Genomic DNA, 23,550 nt, shown 5'->3' on the forward strand with positions numbered 1-23,550 from the left:
GTCTGAATAATTTGAGAAATTTTTAGAAAGTAGGTGTGAGGCTAAAATCACTTTGCCTGGGTTATCAAGTTGTTCTATTAATATTCATCCAGCAGGCTTCATATCCCAGATTATGATGCTGAGGTATAAAAAAGGTTAAGTTATTGGTGCAAGGTAATAACAACTGAAAATCCATAAGCTCTTCAAAAGCACTTTATTTATATTCACTCATTTCACCTACTCAACAGCCCATGAGGTCATTGACATAGTCTTTATCACCCCAATGTATAGGAAAATTGGATAGTCAGGTTAAGATGAATATTTTTGCTTGTGATCAAACAGCTATTAAGTGTTAGAGAAGCTTTGAACCCTATTCTTTTCTGATTCCAAATTACTGATTTTACTGAATTGTACTACAAACATATTCCTTGTTGGTGAGTGGTGTTTGCTATAGACAAGTGGAATGATGGTCTGGAATCACTCAATTGTATAATGATTCATAATACTGGTTTCTTAACCTTGAACCAATAACTTAACCTGTTTTTTCAGCAACATCATAAGCTATGATATGAAACCTGCTGGATGAAAATTGACAGAACAACTTTAACCCAGGTGAAGTGATTTTTCAGGATTAAAATCACTCTCTGAGAATGTCTATGATTATTGACCCAAAGTGCCACTCATAAAATCAATTTTTATTGTGAATATTATTCAGCAGTTGAAAAGGAGATGAAACAGTATCACATAAATATTTTGTGAAAGGCCAGCAGGCCTGTGTGGATGGAGAGCTTGCCTTGGTTTAAGTCCTGTCTTTGACACATACTTGTTTAGTGACCCTGGATAAATGCTCCAGGGAACCGTATTACCAATGAACTGCTTCTCTGTATTGATAAAAGCAACTTCTAACAAAAATAAAGAAAAAAAAATTTAAAGCACAGTTTTTATCAGTGGAAAATCAATTTATTTTCATCATCTTTCATCTTAATTTGGCATTTTCTATTGTCCTTTTATTGCAGATTTTGCTGTCTAGATCTTTGTGCGATAGATTCATTTTTATCTTTTGATAAAGCAAACAAAAGAGATGTCTCATTATTTGGAAAATAAGTCACAAGTAATGAATAAGGATTCTCCTCACCTCCCACTCCTCAGCCTTTCCCAATCATTGGAGTCACCAGACAGAATTTCCCTCCATTTGTGGATGGACTAAGTTTAGAAAAAAGCAGTTCAACTCAGCCATGGGAAACAATATCAGGATTTGAGAAAATGGGGGCTGTGATGACGGCTTTTTTTAATAGTCAGTGACTAATATGCTTTTGTTCCTTTTTTTTTTTTTCTTCTTAATTTTCAGACCTGGAATTCCTATGACTATGCAGGCTTTTTCAGAAGAAGAAAGGAAGCAGTGGATGGAAGCTCTGGGAGGAAAAGAAGCTGTAAGGGTTTATTAAGAACTGCATTACAAAGCAGTTGAAGTACTATCGGGTTAACTATAGTTACTTTTACTTTATTCTTATTTCTCTGTGTGTGTATGTGTGAATGTATTTATACATGTAACTGTATTTATATATGTAACTGTATCTCTTTTGAAGATAATAGTTGAATCTTAGGAGATTCCAAATTTGTGGGGAATGAGCATTATTCCTTATTATGTGTGATTACCATTTTTTTGATGATGGTCTTGGGTCAGTCATCCAGGGCAAACTACCAGGGCAAGTCACTTAACCCTGTTTGCCTCAGTTTCCTTGTCTGTAAAATGAAGTGTGAAAGGAAATGGCAAACCACTCTAGTATCTTTGCCAAGAAGCTCCAAATGGCTATAGGATTTATAAGTGGAAGGGGATCATTTTATTCAGGGCTTCTTAAAACTTTCCTGTCATACCCCATTTTTACTCAAGAAACTAAAAAAAAAAATAGCCTTTTATTTTTCAAAATATATGCAAAGATAATTTTCAACATTTCCCTTCCAAACCTTGTATTCCAAATTTTTCTCTCCCCCTCTCCTCCTTCCCCTTGATAGCAAGTAATCCAAAATATGTACAATTCTTCTAAACATATTTATACATTTATCATGTTGCACAAAAAAACATATTAAAGGGGGGAGGAATGAAAAAGAAAAAAATAAGTAAGCAGATAATAACAAAGGTTAAAATACTACTTTGTGATCCACACTCAGTCCCCACAGACCTCTCACTGGATGCAGATGGTTCTCTCCATCACAAGTCTATTGGAATTGGCCTGAATCATCTCATTGTTGAAAAGAGCCATGTTCCTCAGAGTTGATCATACATAATCTTGTTTTTACTATATACAATGTTCTCTTGGTTCTACTCACTTCACTTAGCATCAGTTCATATAAATCTCTCCAGGTCTCTCTAAAATCATCCTGCTGATCGTTTCTTATAGAGCAATAATATTCCATTACTCTCTTTTACCATAACTTATTCAGCCATTCTCCAGCTGAGGGGGCATCCATTCAGTTTCAATTTCCTTACCACTACAAAAAAGGCTCTACAAACATTATTTTGCACATGTGGGTCCTTTTCCCTCTTTTGTGATCTCTTTGATGCCCAGGAAATTTTTATGTCACCCCAGGTATATAGGTATATAAAACAGGTATACAAATCAAACATTTACTGATAATAAATCATAATTTTTTGACTTTCACATTCAGTTAAGAGGACCCATATGAGTCACAAATCACAGTTAAGAAGCTGGGATCTAGTTTTTCTCCTTCCCTGTTTTGTTGATGAAAAGACTAAAGCTCCAGTAGACAAAACAATTGGCTTATTTTATAATGCTTGTGGGCACTATCTGAAAATAATGGAAAATGCCAGTGGAAAATGCTCTGGTATTTTAGAATAACAAAATGTCATTCTGGATGAGTCTGATGGCAAGGAGGTGTGATGGGAAGAGCCAGATCTGGAATCCACATCTTCTAAGTCCTCTACTTGTTGGATTTTAAGAAATTTCTTTTCCCTCTCCAATTCTCAGTCTGTAGAATGATGGCATCAGAAGAATCACAGGAGCATAGAGCTGTAGCTGCCAGGAACCCCAGAGGATATTAAGAACAAATTTTCATTTTATCATGAGGATTCAAGTGTCAGAGTGGTTACACAGCTTGTCAGTGTCAGAGGTGAAATTTGAAACTAGATTCCCTGATTCCCAGAGCCATTGTTCTTTCCCCTTTACCAGTCTGGTAGGAAAAAAGAAGCACTTGAGTCACTGAGACTCTGGCCCTCAGATCCCTCATTTCTAATATGGGGGTCTCCGACATTTCTAGATCCCTTCCTGCTCTTAATCCAATGCTCCATTCATTTATTGATATGTGTACTTGAGAAGTTCAGTATTAGAATTGATAAATGAGTCCTCCTTCACTGTCTATTTATTTTAAATATGCCCTTGAGGTTTTTAGCCAAGTCTTGAGGGACTGATCTCTGCTTTGACAGCACCACATATAACCGAGATCTCAAAGCAAGCCACTAATCCCCCGTTGTCACTGTAAAGCTGAGACTATGGACATCTCTCCCCAGTGAATAAAGAGGTCTGTTTAAAAGTCAGTTTGCATAGAGAAGCTTACCTGCTGCAGTCCCTGGGAAATAAATTTGCCATCAGTGGTACTGTGACCTTGAAGATACCCAGCCCGGCTTTCCCTTCAGAGTAAATAGCAAAGCGATTAGTCCAGAGATAAGCAGCTTCCAAATATTAAAAGTCCTGCGACGTCTCTGTGTGTGGAAATCAGGCAGGGCACGTTTCTGAAGGTAATGTGTCCTTAGAATAATGAGCCAGCGGCCAAAGATCTTAGTCCTCAGTCAGAATTTTCCTCCTTCAGATGAACGATTTAAATCTTGGTCATCCTTGGGTGGGAGATGGCTCTCTGTGGCCAGAAAATGAGTTCTGGGCTAAGATTCCAGTGATTACTTTCTTGGTCACCCTGCGGCCAGATTACTTGGTGAAACCCCAGTTCTGTTGTTGGGAGATGTTTCTGTCTTTGCTAATCAGGATGACTGGCCTCAGAGAAGCGAAAATGTTGAAGGACAGTGTGAAGGAGGGATAAGAGAACTGGATGCAATTGGAGGATCAGAATTGTGGGCTTAAAACGTTTAGAGCTTGGGAGAGCCTACAGTGACCATTGAGTCAAATCCCTTCATTGTACAGATGAGGAAATTCAATTTGAGAAATAAAGTAACCTTTGTCAGTCAGTTGTTCATAGCATGGTGAAGTTAAGAAACTAGTTCAGGTTAAGAAACTCACACAGCTAACATATATTGAAGATACGTTGCATTTTTTGTTGTTGAGCCATTTTAGTCATGTTTGACTCTTTGTGACTTTTTGGGTGGGGTGTTTCTTAACAGAGATACTGGAGTGATGTGCCATTTCCTTCCCCAGTTCATTTATTGATGAAGGTGACTTGCCCAGGATCACACAGCTAGGAAGTATCTAAGGCAATATTTGAACTTGGAAAGATAAGTCTTCCTAATTCCAAGTCTTGTGCTCTGTTTACTGTGCCACTTAGCTGCTCCTATTTGCATTTAGTAGGCACGTAACATGATGAGTGACAGATTGGTCTTTGCAAAAGGTGCCATCAGGCTGTTGAGCCATGGCTAATCAGTGCTGGAGATAGAGAAAAAGGCAAAAAATAAAACAAAACAAAACCCCTGCCCTTAATGATTGTGTGTGTGTGTGTGTGTGTGTCTAGGAAACAACATGGAAATAAGTAAGCTCAGTCCATGATGAAGAATACTCTCTGTCTCCTAACAGAGAGATCATGAATTCCTTTTACCAAATGAGACCCACATTTTTAATGAACCAATAGGAAATTTTGTTTTGACTCTGCCTATCTCTTACAGTGTTTTTGCTTTTGATTTTTCAGTGGAATGGTTGGGGCTGAATTGGGAGGTAGAGAATAAAAATTCTCACAAATTGAAAGCATTTAAAATTACTCTTTATGTACAATACATTTGCATGTTATCTCAGAGAGGGGAAGGGATACAGACAGAAGGTATACTTTGATCTGAGCCTTGAAGAAAGTCAACAAAAGTAAGAGATGGGAGTTAAAGGCTCGGGTTTGATGTTATAAGCACTGAACTAAACATTTCCAATTTATAAAACTTTTGACTTGGTCTGTAAGAGTCATTATAAAATCCCATCCTGCCCACCATCCTCTTATCAAGCCTTGTTGCTGCTGGCTTTCAGTAGAAATCAGAATGAGGATTATAAAAGCTGCCTTCTGTAACAGAGCTGTGTGCTGTGAATGGGCTCTAGATTGACTAAAACAATTTGCCTTTTTGTTCATGGTTTGGGCTCTTTTGACCTCCTGCTTCCTCTGTAGCCATTCTTACTGATTAAAAAAAATGAGGTATGTCTTTATTGTCTTTGCCACATATGGATCCATGACGGTTTCTTCTTCTTCTTTTTTTTTTTTAACATATATATTGAAATATATGTATATTTGCATAGCTGCTTCCCAGTTTGAATAGAGCCAACCTAAGACGAGAAGGAGGTAAGTATTAAGTCTTGTTTGCTCTCCATTTTCTGAATACACAAAGCTCACTATTGTCTCTAAAATGTGGTTCATCTCATCTCCCCATCCTCTTATCTAGTTTCTTCTCACTTTAAGACTTGATTCAGGTTCTTATTGGCTGCAGTCTCCCATTTGTACCTCCTTTGTTTCTGAAATAGTACCTGTTTGGACCAGCCATTTTTCCATTTCATTATATCCTGTTTTACATTATTCCCTAATAATCAGAAATGTATGTATCATAAGTATTCTCAAAGGGAGCAGCAACTCCTACACATTGAAATCCCTGAGAAAGACATTTTCATATCCTTTCTACCCCAAGCACAAATATTCAGATTTCTTTTGGGAGAGGGAATACAAATCTCAATTAAAACAACAACAACAAACCACCAAACTAAAAATCATTATTATGTCAAACTATGTCATCTAGAATGGGTCACGCAGGGGTCCTCAAACTACGGCCCGCGGGCCAGATACGGCAGCTGAGGACATTTATCCCCCTCACTCAGGGCTATGAAGTTTCTTTATTTAAGGGCCCACAAAACAAAGTTTTTGTTTTTACTATAGTCCGGTCCTCCAACAGTCTGAGGGACAGTGAACCGGCCCCCTATTTAAAAGGTTTGAGGACCCCTAACTTATAGTGTGTTCAACAGAGAGAAATGTTAAGTGACATTGACTATATTCTCTTGATCTAGCAATTTGGAATTGTTTATGGGTTTTATTGTAAATATGATTTTTGTAAGATTGAAGTGCATTTAAGATGCAAACAGCTGAGTTATGAACTTTGGAGAGATACCATGTTCTGGTGCATAATTAATATCCAAAAATTTATGTGTCTAGATGATCCTTGTAATCAATCTCATATATAATCAATCGCCTTATATATCAATCTCAGAAAGAGATTGAGAAGCATCAAATTGTTTCAATTTATAGATTTATTATAGTGGATTCCTTTCATAGTTGTATCCATTCATTCAACAAACCCTGTTTTGTATATCTTCTAGGTATCAGTCTGAGGGCATGGGGCAACATACAAAAATGAATAAAACACCGTGTGTGTCAGTTAGAAACTTATGACTCTCTTGTGTCAGGAACTTTTCTTTTCTTTCTTTCTTTTTTCTTTTTTATTATAGCTTTTTAAGGAAATTTCTAATTGCCATTTTGAAGAACAGAGCCTTCTTATGTGAATGTGATAATCTGTGATGGTTCCCAACTAATTTATGAGTTTTGGCACTCTGAAATGATAGGTAGACATTGGGTGAGCTATTCCCTCTGCCACCCCCATTAAAACCCCAGCCAAGGGCCCTGGACCCTGATGTACATGCCAGGCTTTGATGGAGATGAAATGCTGACCTCTTATGGTATTACTGGCTTATTATCTATTTGATGGATGGGGAGTGGCTGCCCACACCCACCTGTGTTGATTTATTCAGAATTCTCAAGATGGATTCTGTTGAGAGACAAAATATAATCTTTGTAAAGGCAAATGTTTATTTTAAAGAAAAGGAAATTATTCAACACATTCTAGATTATCTAGAATATATCTAGATATACTTGGTATATTTAGATTATTATACCCTGCCTACTAAATAAATTTTAGCTTTTGAAAATAGTATTAAAATGATTAAAAACACTTGGAAGAATGGTATAAAACATGACTTGCAAAACATGAGCCTTTATTAAAAATATTCAAAGACCTTGCTTTTCTGAGCCAACTTTATGATTTGCAAAATTGAGAAAAAAAAGATGAATAACATTTGCCCTGACCCACATTGAGGACATAGCTTTTTCTTTTGAAGGGCCATTTAAGATGCTGATTTTCTCCTTTTAATATTTTCCAGAGCTCTTGTTGGAATTTTGTACAAAATATACTCAGCCATTTGGAGATGAAGTTTTTCTTGAGTTTTTTTAATCTATTTGTTTTTCAGTGCTGAAGAAGATAGATGCTCAGTTAACGACCTTCTTTAGCATTTTAAGTTGTTGTTAACAGTAAATATACTGTTATTCTGAATGTGTGCTCCAATGAATATACTAGGATCATCAGTGTAGATCACTGCTGTAGCTCAACATGTGGCCTTTAAAAAAGAAATGGTTACATCAAAATGAGCCCAGATGTTATTTTTCCAGCTCTGTAAGGAAGAAAAATGTGTATAATTCATGATGTGCTTAACATTTTCCTTTTAGGTGCACAACTGGATAAGATCGGATTCACAATTCTCAGAAAATGCATCCGTGCAGTTGAAACACGAGGTAACGCTGTCTGCCTGAATCCTTTTATTCATTAAAGGATATGAGTATTTAAAAAGATCTGATATGCGTTGAGAATGCACCCTGCTTTTGAAAAGGACAGGGCATCGGAGGAGAAGAAATGAATAATAAGCATGTTTCTTTCACTGAGAGACACAGGGTTCTATCTCTCCAAAGACCTCAAACTGAGTTGCCCTCAGTGAACAGTGGAGATAACATGTGTTATTATATCACCATGTAATAAATGAGAGGCTGTAAATATTCAGAGAAATGCTGGGTCGATGGGCTGATTATGTGATGAATTGCCACTGGACTGCCCATGTGTCCCCTTGGTATCCTTGTGACCTCGGGAGTGATGGAGGAAGCTCCCTGGGTGGGTTCATTGGGAGGTTGTGGATTTGACCCACCCAGGAGGGCAGACAGTTATTTGTTAGTAGAGAGAATATCCCTATCAGTTTGCTCACAGGCTCATTTGAGATGTTTTTTTTTTTTTTCCTGCTTTTAGCTGGTTATTTTGTGTATGTGTGTGGACATCTCTTTGATCTTTTTCTTTAGGAAAATTTGGAAGACCCATTTGCAATTCACTTTTTAAAAATAGCATTAAATATACTTATTGTGTATGAGGCATTGTGTACACAAAGATGCTGGCTAGACAAAGATAAAGTTTATTATCTTTGCTGTAATTTAGAAGGATACTGGATTTATTTTTTTATCCTGTTTTGTATTTGTGCAAAATTTCTAAGAAGTCATACAGAATGCTATGACAGGTGTGAAGGGAGAAGGATCATATCTAGTTTGGGAAATCTTTGGGGGAGGTGATACCCAGGCAAGGCCATGGTGGAAGAAAAGGATCCAAAAGGTGGTGATGATGGGAGAATGCTTCTCAGAACACACTGTGCAAATATGTGGCAGTAAGAGAGAGCAGAATGGGACTGGGAAGTGAAAAGTAATTAAACCAGAATATGAAGGGAAACAAGTAAATAGTGTGGAAAGGCCAGTTTGGCTCAGCATAGTGGTCAGCCAGCAGTTGTATTCTGCTTTTATGCTCATCACTAACTCTTAAGAAAATACTCTATCTCCCACCATCTGTGGGAGCATCAGAAGTGCCCCTTTATGGGCTCTCTACATTACAAGAAGGCCCTTGTATTTTGTCCATCATATAAGCAAACTGAGGAAATTCAAACATTTGGCCAATGTGAAACGGACTGTTTTCAAGGACCTGCTTCCTAAGTCCTATTTGTCCAGACACTTTACAAGGTAGGGATAAGCAAAATATTTGACTTGCTCCTCTGTTGTACATCCCTGTTTGTCTAGATTTAGACAACATCACAGGGGACAGCCAGACAACCCCATTTTCTGTGAAACCAAGACTTTGTCATGAAGCCAAGATTGCCACCTGTGAAATTAGAATGCTGAATAACGGACGTACAAGTTGCTTTGTGATTTGGATGCTTGCCCATTCATAAGAAAAGACCCAAATTCAGAAAGCCTTTTCTCCCAGACTCTTTAAACAGCAACACAGGCTGAAGAATTGAAGAATTTTCATTCATTTTTAGCTATATTGGATTGGACCTGACAACTTTCTTTTTGTTTCCTGGTCTTTTCAGGTTTCTGTAAAATTTTAAAATAGTTCTCAAATGCTACTTACCGTGCGGTCTGCGTTTTTGTTGTGGTGGTGGTTCATAGCTAGCAAAGAGACTGATTTTCATTTTCTCCTTTGTATGTTTTTGTAGTTCAATTAAAAATGGAAAGGATAATCCTTCTCCAAAGGAGACTCTTATACTCTCTACTTAGTTTATGTGTGTAGAGATGAAATCCCTTTTTCTTCTGGATCACTTGATGGGGATATGTTTCTCAGAGTTCTGCATGTCTTGCAACGAGTAGACAAGTGAACTTGCATACCATTTTGGGATATTTTTCTAGAGAAAAATGCATTTTTATAAGTCTCTTATTAGATGTTTATTTTTATCCAATAATATTTAATTTTCCAGATACATGTAAAGGTAGTTTTCAATATTCATTTTTATAAGATTTTGAGTTTCAATTATTTTTCTCTCTCCCTTTGTCCCTTACCTCTTCCCCGTTCCCAAAATAGCAAGCAATTTGATACAGATCATACACTTTAAACATTTACATAGTAGTCATGTCATAAAAGCAAAATCAGAACAAAAGGGAAAAATCATAAGAAAAATCAGAAAAAGAAAAAGAAAAAACAACAAAAAAATTGAAAATAGTATGTTTTGATTTGCATTCAATCTCCATACTTCTCTCTCTGGATACAGATGGCATTTTCCACCCCAACTCTATTGGAATTATCTTGGATCACCATATTGCTGAGAAGAACCAAGTCTTGCTGTCAATATATACAATGTTCTTTTGGTTTTGCTCACTCCACACAGCATTAGTTCATATAAGTCTTTCTGGGTTTTTCTGAAATCAGCCTGCTCATCATTTATTATAGAACAATAATATTTCATTAAATTATTTTTAAAGTAAAAGTTTTTCTTCTCAATCCTGATCCCAGAATTGTTTGTTTTGTTTTTTGTTTGTTTCAAGAAGCTATTGTTTTTAATAGAAATGGGGAACAAGGGAAGGGAATGAACATTTATTAAGTCCCCTACTATGTGCCAGGCACTGTACTAAGCATTTTACAAATATTATCTTACTGGAACCTCAAAACAATTGTGAATATAGATATAATAAGAAGAGGGGAGAGAGAAGCATTCATGATTAGGTAGTAGTCCTTTTTAAAATGTGAATGGCCTTGAAGTACAGCTAGTCATTCACTTGTCCCACATCTGTGAAATAGGTTTTTTTCTAGCGTCACCATCCCACAGTCTTATTCAGATTTTTTCTAGTGTTGCCATCCCAAAATCCTATTCAGCCATATCAAGGCCATTCTCTATTTTGTATTACACTTTTGTAAATTTTAGTCTCTGTCTCGGTCCTAAAACCATTTATTGAGTGACAACTGTATGCTGCTGCATGCATGGTTGCCCTGTGTATTGACATCATTCTAATTAGTCTGTTTATTTGTTCTTCCAGTGATTTTTTATAGTAACAAGGAGTCATAGAATAATCAGTAGTCCTTAGAGGCTCCCTAATTTAAGCTTACTTTATGGATGAAGAATCCAAAGGTCAGAGAAATTAGATAATTTGCTCATGGTCACATACGATGTGAGGCTTAATTTATTAATTTTAATATTAAATTTTTTATTTTATTTTATTAATATATATAAAAATAAAATAAAAATAAATTGTTTATTAAATACTGTTGCTTATTTTTAAAAATTTGTTAAATATTTTATTAAATTATTAAACTGTTTGGAGTAGTGAAAAGAAAATTGGAAAAGAACACTAAACACTGGGTTTAGATTTTAGCATTGCAACTTACTAATTTTGTGACCTATGAATGAATGAATAAATGAATGAAAACATTATTAAGGACTTAACCATGTGCCAAGTTCTGTATTGGGGATACAAATAGGAAAAACTAGCTTATTTTTACCAATTCTCATTTCACTTTTTGGGGGGGGAGAAAATTGGCATTAAGTTCACTCTTGCTTTGACATCTCTGTAGGTCTAGATCCACAGAGCTTGCAAGCAGGTTGGAGATGGAGGGTAGGGAGAAGATAGAAGGGAGAAGAAAGGAGAAGAGTTACCTATGAAGAAATAGAGGGAGAAAATGAGGAAAAGAATCACAACAAGTACAATTAGATACATGTGAACCAGGAATCTGAAGGGCAAAGAAAACAAGATTATTCAGGTCAACAAGGAAAAAAATATTTATTAAGCATTTGCTGTATTCTAGGTATTGCGCTAAGTCTTGGAGATACAAAAAAGCCATCAAGAAGCTCATAGTCTTAGGAAGAAAATGACTTGCAGACAGCTATGTACACATAAGATATATGCAGATAAATTGGAGATGATTTCAATAGGAAAGCACTAATATTAAAGAAGGCTCCTTGCAGAAGGTAGAATTTATAGTTGAGCCTTGCAGTAAGGCAGAAATGCAGGGCGAGTGAATTCCAGGCATTTGGGACAGTTGGTAAAAATGCCTGGAGTAAGAAGATGGAGAGTCTTGTTTGAAGAACAACATGAAGACCATTGTCCCTGGATTGTAGCTTATGTGTAGGTGAGGAGAGTAAGGAAGACCAGAAGGAGCCAGGTTAGGAAAGGCTTTAAAAGGCAAACCGATTTTTTGTTTGATTTTGGAGACTCTGGGGAGCTACTGAAGTTTATTGAGTTGGGATTGGGGATGGAAAGATGAGATCTACACTTTAGAATGATTTAGAATATTAATTTAGAATAATAAATGATGAGCAGGCTGATTTCAGAAAAAGCCAGAAAGACTTATATGAACTAATGCTGTGTGGAGTGAGCAAAACCAAAAGAACATTGTACATAATGACAGCAAGACTTGGCTCTTCTCAGCAATATGGTGATACAAGATAATTCCAATGGAGTTGGGGTGGAAAATGCACTCTGTATTAACTGGCTTAATGCAGGTTGAATTGGATTGGAGGAAGACCAAGCAGCAGGATTTGGAATAGTTCAGATGTGAGGTGATGAGATTCAGACTATGGAGTAAATGTACAGAGATGTTTTTCAAGGTAGAATCAGCAGGACTCAGCAACTGAAATAGTTGGGGATGACATCTAGGTACCAGTGGGACAGACTGGAAGAATGGATGGTGATACTCTTGATGGGAACAGTGTTTGGGGGACAAGAGGAATGAGGTTAGAACATGTTGAGTTGAAAATGTGTGTGAGTAGTTAGACATTTTTGTTTCATGTTAAAAGGATGAATGAGGCAAATTTCAAGCCACTCTTTGGGGATTATTCTTGCTCTCACCCAGCCCATCCATACATGACTTATCCCTCATTCCTCCTCAGCTTCTTTAGCATTCATAGTCTGCTTTGTTCTATGTGGCTTTTCCTTTTGTACATAATTGGATTTTAATTTGTCCCAAAGACACCCAATTCTCTGCAGCTTTCCTCCTTTGAAGCCTTATTTATGTTGTTTTTCAAACTCAGTAGTGTCAGTCTTCTCTTGGCTTTTGATTGTTCCTGCTTGACCTTCAGAAGACCTCCACTGGACTCCAGAGGGCCAACTCTAGTCATCCTGATGTATGTCTTGCCATTGGTCTCAGATAGCTTTGAAGGAGAAAGTGAACTCAGCCCTCCTTCACTTAAATCCAATTCACTTATATGTTATGGGATCACCTTCCTGATGTGGATCTCTTGAAGGACTCCCAATCCAACCTCAACTGCTTACCTATTTCATTGCTATTTATACACTAGTTCAGGGGTCCTCAAACTATGGCCTGCAGGCCAGATGTGGCAGCTGAGGACGATTATCCCCTTCACCCAGGGCTATGAAGTTTATTTATTTATTTATTTATTTTTTTTACTATAATCCGGCCCTCCAACAGTCTGAGGGACAGTGAACTGGCCCCCTATTTAAAAAGTTTGAGGACCCTTGCACTAGATCCTTGTAACCTTTAGCTTCATCTGCCCTACTGGATTTTGGCTGTGAATCATCCTCACGCCTGCCTTTCCCATTTTCCTTCCTCAATAGCTCATCAAGCATGAGTTTCCCTTCCCTGTTGTCCTTCCTCTATTTCCCTAAATATAGCTCTTCAAACCCATCTTCTCTTTTTTTCCCTTTTTCTCAGAGGAAAATTTTTTTTTCTCCAAAACCCATACATTTGTGCTGTTGTTCCTATCCTCTCCCACTTGCTGGAAAATCAAACAATTATTTCTTTTTCTTTTCATCTTCATTCTCTTCTGCAAAGGTTCATCAGATGTTTGTTTTTGCTATCAGTGGTGATTTAATTTTTTTGCTTTTTTTTTTTTTTAAATGACACAAATGTTGCTAGTCTTTGAAAAGGATAGGTCTATGTAGAACTTTCCAGGTCTTCTTCTATTTCTGTTTTCTTTTTTTGTTCATGATTTTTGAATGAGCCTTTCATTTCCTCATCATATTTAATTTTCTGTACTCTGCGTTCTCCCCCATTCATTTAGCTGAAAGTTCTCTTTCACAGGTTAATTGTTTTTCCTTGGTCTTCTCTGTCCTTGACTTCTCAGCATACCAAACTATTAACCATCCCTCCCTTCTTTGGAATCCTTTCTCCCTTTAGCTTATGTGAAAATACATTTCTGCTTTTCTTCCTGTTTGACCAATCCTACTTTTTTTCCTGCTCATTCCCTAAACATGAGCTTCTCCCAGAGACCTTTTGATCCTCTTTCATCCCTTTCCAGTATCTTGGCCATTCCAGTCTCCTGGTATAGATAATTGATGCTCAGTTTTCTGTCTCCAGCCCCAAATTTTTCCTGAGTCTTAGTCCTATTTTTTTTTAAACTTTTACATTATCACATGATTGGTTTGTTGTGACATTAAATTGAGCATGTCTAAAACTGAATTTAATATCTGCCACTTCCCCATCTTTCCCATTTTTATTATAAAGTAGAGTGTATATCAATAGCTGTCATTTCTGTTTTGGCCAAAACCTCTGAGGGTCTTGCCCTATCAGATTTATTTATTTAAATTTCTATTTTTATTTTTTTATTTTGACTAGATGAAATCGGCCATTTTTTGCCTCAATTGCCTAGCCTTAATCACTAGATGGATGTGGCCTTAGTCAAACTGTTGAAGACCTTAGCTTAAAAAAGACCAAAGGTCTCCCGTTGCATCCAGGACCATCTCAGTCCTTCTGATCTATATCTGGCCACTGGACCCAAATGGCTCTGGAGGGGAAACTGAGGCAGGTGACCTTGCACAGCTCTCCCTCACTCAAAGCCAATTTACTTGCATGTCACAGCATCCCTTCCCTGAGGTCATGGTCCCTTTTGAGAATGAAGCAACTATGATGTAACATAGAAAAAATATACCCACAATAAATGTATATATTATGTCAATATGTTAAATATCATAGAAATATATGTATTATATAAAACATTTATGGGGCATAAGTAATATATTCTATAAATGTGTATGTATTTCATGATCTGGGCATGAAATTACATAAACTATAATATATATTTATATAATAGATGTTTTGTGTTATCAATAGATAAGTAACTAACTAGATAATATAAGCTAATATTAATATTATATAAATGATAAGATTTAAATATTATATATTTTATAAGGTCATATAGAGAAATAAATTATATAATACATAAAACATGCATCACAGACAAAATACATATGTATAATATATGTCTATACACATAGATATTATATAATGCATGGAATTATATAATGGGTGGACACACATACATACACATATACTACACATGCATACATAAGTATGTATAAACTATTGCAGTGGCTTCCGGAGTGGTCTTTTTGCTTCCAACCTCTTTAAGTTCATATTATTCTCTTCCCACTTTTCCTTTATTAAAAATAATAGAATAATTAAGAGAATGAAACCATTCTATTAAACTCCTACTATGTGCCAGATACTTGTCCGAGTGCCTCATTTCCTGTTTAGATCGTCTATTGGGTAAAGTTAAGGTGAGATAGCCGTTTGAGGCTCATCCCCATTCAGATCCCATTCTCATCGCCCAGCTCTGTTTCCTTCTGTGACCCATCAGAAGTCTCCTTACATACTCATAGCTTTGCAGGCAGACCTCAATGTACAGGATTTGGATTTATAGGAACTGGCTTCTCTTTATCTCCATCTCCTTTCTTGTCATCATTGTCACCTTCTTTGTTCTTTGTTGCCTTCTTCTTCATTCCCTTCTCTGTCTCCTTCATCATCTTCTTTTTGTTGTTGTTTTTCTTTTTCTTCTTCTTGATCTTGTTTTTGTGCTTGTTCTTTTTATGCTTGTTCCTGTTCTTCTTGTTTTTGTGCTTGTTCTTTTTATACTTGTTCTTGCTTTTCTTATGGTTGTTCTTGTTCTTACTCTTATTCTTATTCTTGTTCTTGTTCTTCTTTTCCTTGATCTTATTCTTGTTCTCCATCTTCTTCTCCTCTTCCTACTCCGTCTTTGTTTCCTTCTTTCTCCTCTTCCTCTTCCCTTCCTCCTTCTTCTTCATTGTAGCCTTTTTCACTTTCTTTTTCTCCTCCTCCTCCTTCTCTTCCTCTCCTCCCCCCTCATCCTTCTTCATTATAGAGTTCTCATCCTTCTTCATTGTAGAGTTCTCCTCCTCCTCTTCCTTCTCTTCCTTCTCCTCCTCTTCTTCCTATTTCTCCTCCCTTCTCTTCCTCCTTTTTCTCCTCCCTCCTTCCCTTCTCTTTCCTTCTTCTTTCTTCCCCCCTTGCTCCTCCCCTCCCCCTTTTCCCTCTTCCTCCTTCCCTTTTCTCTTCTCTTTTTCTTTTCTTTTCTCCTCCTCCTCCCCCCTTCTCCCTCTTTCTCCTTCCCTCCTCCTCTTCTTCTCTTTCCTTCTTCCCTCCTCTCCCTCTTCCCCTTCCCCATCTCCTCCTTCCTTTTTCTCTCCTCCCTCCTCCTCCATCATTTAATTACCTATATGACTTTGGGCACATTGTTGAATGTCTCTGGCTTTAACTTCCTATGCTAGAACACAAAAAGTCAGACCCTGTGATGGCTGAGGTGCTCTCTGGCTCAGTCACTTGCCGGTCTTTCCTCTAGTTTTGTCTTGTAGTTTTCAAGTCCTGCTCCTGTATCAAACCCCAGCCCCCATCTTTCTCTTCAGGGAAACATTTATTGTCCATATTGCTCATTTGATAACGATGTTACCCTGCTTGGCATTAGTCAATTATTCATGTTGTGAAAGAAAAACAAGCTGTATTTAGCTGGAATCTGTGAAACACAAATTATTAATATACCGGCAGTTTGCCTGGAAAGAGAGATTCTGACCACCAGTTTCTCTTGCTAACCAGAAAATCCCTCACACTTAAGCCATATCCAGGTGATATGTTATAGTTTCAGTCTGGCAATCTATCAATAAACATTTAATACCTCCTATGTGTTAAGCCCTTGACATACAAAAATAAAATGTGAAGCATTCCTTAACCTCAGGGCATATTTATATCCTGACAGAAATAAAAGCACCCGTGGAACAAAAGATGAAAAAATTCTCCAGCAGCAAAATGCACCAAAATACAGCTTTCAGTAAAGATTTTTGAATTCTTTAGCAAAGTGAATGATGGTAACATGGATGTGCCCATAAGGAAAATTTGTCTTCTCAAAAATTAAGGATACTTCTTGGCTTGTTGTGGTCAAACTGTGAACAAAGGATACTTTCTGAATTTTGATTTTGAGTGGACACTAATTACATTAGACCAAGGACACAGTTACAGCATTAATTTTCAATTTAAAATACATATTTCATGTCTGCCTTATTTTTACTTTTTGGTGTTGTTCAGTTTTGTCCAACTTTTTGCGACCCCATTTGTGGTTTTCTTGGCAAAGATACTATAGTAGTTTACCATTTCCTTTTCTAGCTCATTTTACAGATGAGGAAGTGAGGTGATAAGGTTAAATAACTTGCCCAGGGTCACACAAGAAGTATCCAAGGTTGGATTTGAGCTTATCAAATGAATGTTCCTGATTCCAAGGCCAGGACTCTATCCACAGAGCTGCCTAGCTGCCCCTTATTTTTATTCATAAATTACAATGACAAGATCCAGTCTTGTAATTGTATCTTCTTCAGCAACCACTGCCTTCAAAATCTTGTTTGATAAAGACTTGTGTTTTGATAAAGAGATTGTTGTAAAATAACTTGTAGCATATACAATGTAACATATAATGATATTATAATATATATTTATATATTATATATATAATAATACAATGTATATGTTATATTATTATATGTATATGTTATAATATGTATATATAATAATACATATAGTAACATAATGATGCTCATAATTCCAGTTCAACTTTCCCTCATCAATAAATTGCTATCTTTTATCTTATATGTAAATTTTATTATGAAATATAAGTCACAATGCTATATATATATATATATATATATACATATATATATATGTATACTGGATATAATAAATAGTTAAACTTTTGATATAGTCAAATAGCACTTCAAGATTTTGCCATTTTAAATTTAGTATCTGTATTGAATAATTCGAGGTAAATTATTCAGTAATTCATTTTGAGTTGAGTTGTTCAATATGAATTCAATTATTCAGTATTCAATTTTTTAATATTCACAGCAATCCTGCGAGACAGAGAAATGCAAGTATTATTATCCCCATTATACAGATTAGGATGCAGAGGCTCCAGAGAGATTGACTTTATTACTCAGAATCACATGGCACACAGTTTGTTAGTGGCAGGCATGAAAGTCAGATCTTGCAAAAGCTCTTGATTACAACACAACCAAAATCCATCATTTTTAAATCTTTGACAGTCTCTCTACTTCCAGACCCAGCAGTCAGCAGGCTTATAAAAAAGTGTATCTGGGACTGGGTTAGAGTTCTTTACAGCTTTATTTGGATATCTTCCTTATAATATTGATAAAATGAAATGTTTCTGGGGAAGGATGGTGAGTTTTTCAGATTCATTATTTGGAAGCCATTCCCTTTATTTTAGGTGTCTCCCTCCTGCCTCGCCTCCCAAGATCAGGAAATTGTGTTCCTCTAAAAATATATGTACCTAGTCGGTTTCATGTGCATTCATTGGGAAATGTTCAAAATCAATGCAAGAACACATCTCTTTATGGCTGTTAAACAAACATACATCCTCACAGAAATTAAATTTGTTATGCTTCTTTTGTTTATGAAGTTTATCTCTTTTAGAAAACCTTCCATATGTAAAGAATTTGAATATCCACTTTCATTTCTAGGGCATGGAATTAAAATGTTTGTCTGGGCAAGCTGTCAACTATCAAATGCAGAATTTAAATTAAATTCAAATGAATTGATGAGATAAAACTAGAAAGCCTTATACAGTACAAGTTAGAATGATCTTTGGTTACTCTAATTCTCCAGTGCTACACTTGCTTCCTTTTCAAAAGGAGAATGTTAAGTAATTTTTAAAAAATCTTTTGGAATTTGCTTACAGAATTGTTTCCTTCTCAAGTATTTTTGTCCTGAGTAGAAGCTCAAGGTGAACGCTGATGGAGAATTATCTCTCTTAGTCTCAATATTTATCATTGAGTTAAAAAAAAGACATTTAAATTGAACTTGTAACATATTTTATTATGATTGCACATTAATCTTAAATTGTCCAGGGGCAAATTATATGCAAAATCAGGAAAATAAAAGGCAGCTGTCTCCCGAGATTTACTGTCTCTGGAGTCCATTTTTTTCTCCTATAAGTTTTTTTTTTTTTAATCATCAGACTAGGTGTGAGGTGAGTGTGGGTGGAAATACAGGACAGTCTTATGTGGGTGGAAGCTGAGAAGAGTCTTATAGTGTCTGCAGAAATGCAAATGTAAAAACAGAGATAACCAATCCTAGCAAGTCATGAAGTGAATATTCATATTCTTTGGTAGTTTAGCTTTTTGTTTTTTTCAATCTGAAAAGCCTTTAACTTTCAAATAGGGTCTGTGGCAAACTGACAGCAAAGAAACCTCTATTGTTGTATTTCTCTGACAGTCCCTGAGAGTGTGGTTTGAGGTTTGGTTTGTGATTGCAGTAACTCTGAGGCATATAGGTTGGTTTTACAAGGGGGTTAGTTTTCTACTCATTCTGAACCCCCTTTTCTGCCTTTTGCTGCTTCCTATTTTTTCTACCTTTCTTCTTGAGTTCTTTAGAAGGTGAATAGAGAGAAAGATAATAGGGCTGTATGTAGTCATTACATGAAACTATCTTGTTACTTGGGTGTGATTGAAGTGGGAGGAGGATGACAATTGTATGATTTCAGAAAGCTCTGCTTCTGTATTTAGAAATGAAAAAAAAAAAGTGACGGCTTAGTATACCATTGAATGCCAGGTTTTAGGAGCTCGGAGTGGAAACAGAAAAAGACATTTAAAAACTCTAATATTGAGATGCCAAAGGAGGCAAATCTGTCCATTGAGGTGATCCATGATAGAAAAATCAATGTTATTTTTAAAATGCTAGTATTAGTTAGTTACCAGCCTGTCTATAGATAAATACTTCTTTCCTAGTCATTCATATTAGTGGTGAACCTGGAATTTGTCTAAGGAAATAATGCAAGTCTCTCATTTACCCATTACTTAAAAGTTTTGTTCCTTACTTTCCTGTTACTTTGTCAAATACATTTTCCTGCTCCTCGAAATGGAATTCTCTCTTATTACAAACAAGCAAAACAACCCAATATAATTCTGTAATTGAAAAGAGCACTGGATTTTTCAAAAAGGGGATTCTTAGCCAAATCCCAACTCTGCCACCAAATAGTTGTGTGTCTTTGGAGAAGTTCCTTTAATTTCCTCAATTACTCTTTTTTTTTTTTTTTCCCTGAGGCAGTTGGTGTTAAGCGACTTGTCCAGGGTCACACAGCCAGGAAGTGTTAAGTGTCTGAGGTCAAATTTGAACTCAGGTCCTCCTGACTTCAAGGCTAACCCTAACCTTAACCCTATTTACTACACCTAACCCTAACCCTATCTACCCTAACCCTAACCCTATCTACTGCACCACCTAGCTGTCCTCCCACCCCCAATTACTCATTTTTAATCAATTTCAACAATTACTCAATTTGACTCTATAACTTCTAAGTTACTTTTCAACTTTAAATTTCTATCAGTAATTATCTATACCTGTATTCCATTACCTCTCTGATGAAAAAAATGCATATTTTACTGAGTTCTCTGGAATAGAGATTAGACAGTATGTATAATCTGTGATCTGATGTACTTTGATATGGTTAATGTAATTTTAAATAAATTTTAAAAAATTAATAATAATTAAATGTGGTTTAATTTTAAAAATTTAATTTACTAAAAATCATTTTTATATTCATTTGTATGTTGTTGACATACAAATGCCCATGTTTCTCTTGATTTTTCGTATTTAGAGATTTGTGTAGCTTTGGAGCTACTATATCATATTTCGTTCCATTTGTTCAGCCATTCCTTCATTAGCAGACATTCACTCCCACTGTTGATTATTTGCTACTACAGAGAGTTGCCATGAATATTTTAGCTTATGACCTTTCTGTCACCAACTTTCTTCACTAGGAGTGAAATCACCAGGTCAAAGAGAATGGACAATTGAGTGGCTTTTCCAGTTCCTTAGGCCAGCTCATAGGGCATTGATGCAGCAGTGTATTTCTGAAGCCAAAATCCAGCCAACATTCTTTTATCTTGATCTTTCCCCCTACCTGAGATACTAAACAAACAGTAACATTTGTTGGAATCTCAGCATTCCCTTTCTCAGCTTCTAGTTCTTGTACACTGAAATAATGAAAAGGCAATTAATAATAGGGGAAGACCAAAGAGTAGTAAGTGGTAGATTCAATCCCTGTGTGTATAACCTGGGCTTTTATAACTCCAGGTAAAGTGTACTGTACAAAATTATTTTTCCTTCCTTGACTAATGCTGCTGTGACTGGCTTTAGGCAAACATAGAGACAGATGGCAGCAGTGAGACATGGTTTTTAAGTTCCTCATTTGTAACCAGTATGGTTTTAATAGAACTGATGGAAAGAAATCCTAAAAGAAAGAGGAACGGCAATTTGGGTTTTACTCCGAGTTTGGGACAATTTATTTCCCTGAGCTTTGTTTTCTGTTGAAGTATATTCGGTGAATTTTTTTGGCTGCTTTACAAACAGATTCAGAAGATTGACTTTACTCATATAAATCTTCCTTTTTTCCATCACTGATTTGTCTTGATTGTAGATCTTTTCTTCTTCCTCTCTCATATGCTGGATAGAAGAATTTCTTTTTATTCTTCTTTTTAAAAAATATTTATTAATTTTCAATATTTATTTCTATAAGAATTTGATTTCCATTTTTTCCCACCCTTCCTTCTCTCCTCCCCAAGAAGCCAATCAATCTGATACAGGTTGTACATATAAATAAGAAGATGAAGCATTTCTTGATGACACACTTCCTGAGACACTTGCATACTCATTCATTCTCACATTCCCTAAACCAAAACTCAAATTCCCTAAAGTCAGCCTTGACCATTGGCTTACAAAGCAGCATTTAGTCTATTTTTCTTCCTCCCTCCATCTTGATTTGTATCTCTAGAAATAAGAGCCAATAAAAAAAGTCTGATGTGGAGATTGTAGAATCATAATTCTGTAGCTAAAGCACATAGTCCTTCCCTTTGATCCTCTAAAGTGGATCCATAGACCCCAACTTAGATCTGGGGACAGATTTCAGGGAGCTTATCAACATGGATGGAAAAAAAGATTGTTATTTCATTCATTTTTTTTTACACATTCATTTGTTTCTTTATGTCATTTATTTGCTTTCTTTTCTTTTCTTTTTTTTTCTTTCTTTTTTTTTTTTTTTTTTTTTTGCTATGGCAATTGGGGTTAAGTGACTTGCCCAGGGTCACACAGTAGGAAGTGTTAAGTGTCTGAGGCCAGATTTCAATTCAGGTCCTCCTAGGCTTCCCTAAACTGCCAGAAGTTGCATGGAAGGAAGAAAGGAAGAGGAGAGAAACAAGAATATCATAAGCAACTACTGCATTTCAGAAATTATACTAAATCCCCTACCATTGTTATCTTTATCAATTATCATGGGAGAGGGATGTATTATTATCCCTATTTGACTGATGAAAAAACTGAGGCAGACAGGTTAAATGATTTTTCCCGGGTCGTGCAGTAAATTAGTCTTCTATTTGAGGCAGGATCTGAAATTGGGTCTTTCTGTCTCTAGACCCATTACTCTGTCCACTAAGCTAAATATATCTTGGGAACATCTTGATTCCTTCCAGTGCATCTTCCATGTAGTCTTTACATAGTTTTTTAAAAGGGTGAAAAATTCCAGCTTTTTTCCTCCAATTTTCCTCTGTATGTAGGTGTTTTGCAATATTATTAAGCATTTTTTTTTCTCTCTTGGAGAAAGAACATAACATTGTAGTCTTAGGTAGATTTGGTGTCAGAAAAAACTGGGTTCAAACACCCTGGCAACTCTCTGAAGCTATAAAGTACAAATGGGGTTGCTGATGTATATGCTTGGAGGGAGTTTTCATTCTGCAATTCCTCTCATTGATAAAATCACATGTTTTGAACTATTTTCCTCCCAAACAACTAAAACTATATTAATGTGTTTAGAATCTTATAACTTAAAAAAAAAAGCTTTTCATTCAAGTATATCCTTTAAAAAAAATGTAGAAGATTGAGATATTATAGAGGTAGAAGCCACTTGAATTGATGAGCTCTCTATTTAGAGCTAGGATGGAAAGGCAATCCATACATGAGGAAACTGAGGCCTAAAAGAAATGAAGTAAATTTTCCAAGGCCATAGAGTCAATTAGGTGATTGAGCACAGATTCCCACAGGTTTGACTTAATTTAAGATTGATGCTATTTTGAGAGTAGTGACTAGCAATTTTTGTGCCTGAGGTTAAAAAGCAGAAATTGTGTTCCTAATTTCTTTCTTAGTGGTGGGAGGAGTGGTAGCCACCCTGGAGCACTCGATGGCTATTTTGGGATTGATTATTCCCATGGTAGATGCCAGGCTGAAGCCAGTTTGGAAAGAAGTTCATTGGAGTTTCCTATCTCCAGAGGAAATCATCACCTTGAGGCATCCGGAGATATTTTAACAAATTTTAAGTAGTTAATAAGCTCAAATGTTTTTCCTTTTCCTGAAGGAGTGGATGTGATTTTAAAATTTGAATAAGTTTTGGCATCCTTGATAAAAGCTTTGATCCACCCCAGTCTACTTAGAATTATTTATAAGCTGCCCCTGTTCCTCCTCCTCCTCTGTTGTCATCATTATTTTCATCTTCGTTTTTGTCCTTC

At 36.2% G+C, this 23,550-nt stretch overlaps 1 protein-coding gene across 2 annotated transcripts in view; it reads left to right on the forward strand.

The window, feature by feature from the left end:
• The window catches only part of ARHGAP10 (Rho GTPase activating protein 10), a 346,248-nt gene that overhangs the window by 182,821 nt on the left and 139,877 nt on the right, over nt 1-23,550 (forward strand). For both annotated transcript variants that reach the window (XM_031944152.1, XM_031944151.1), the window contains exons 11-13: nt 1,328-1,409; nt 5,433-5,475; nt 7,678-7,743. In XM_031944152.1, coding sequence (XP_031800012.1) covers nt 1,328-1,409; nt 5,433-5,475; nt 7,678-7,743 — 191 coding nt within the window. The remainder of the gene's footprint in view (nt 1-1,327; nt 1,410-5,432; nt 5,476-7,677; nt 7,744-23,550) is intronic.

The sequence above is a fragment of the Sarcophilus harrisii genome, chromosome 6 (assembly GCF_902635505.1).
Source record: "Sarcophilus harrisii chromosome 6, mSarHar1.11, whole genome shotgun sequence".
Lineage (NCBI taxonomy): Eukaryota > Metazoa > Chordata > Mammalia > Dasyuromorphia > Dasyuridae > Sarcophilus > Sarcophilus harrisii.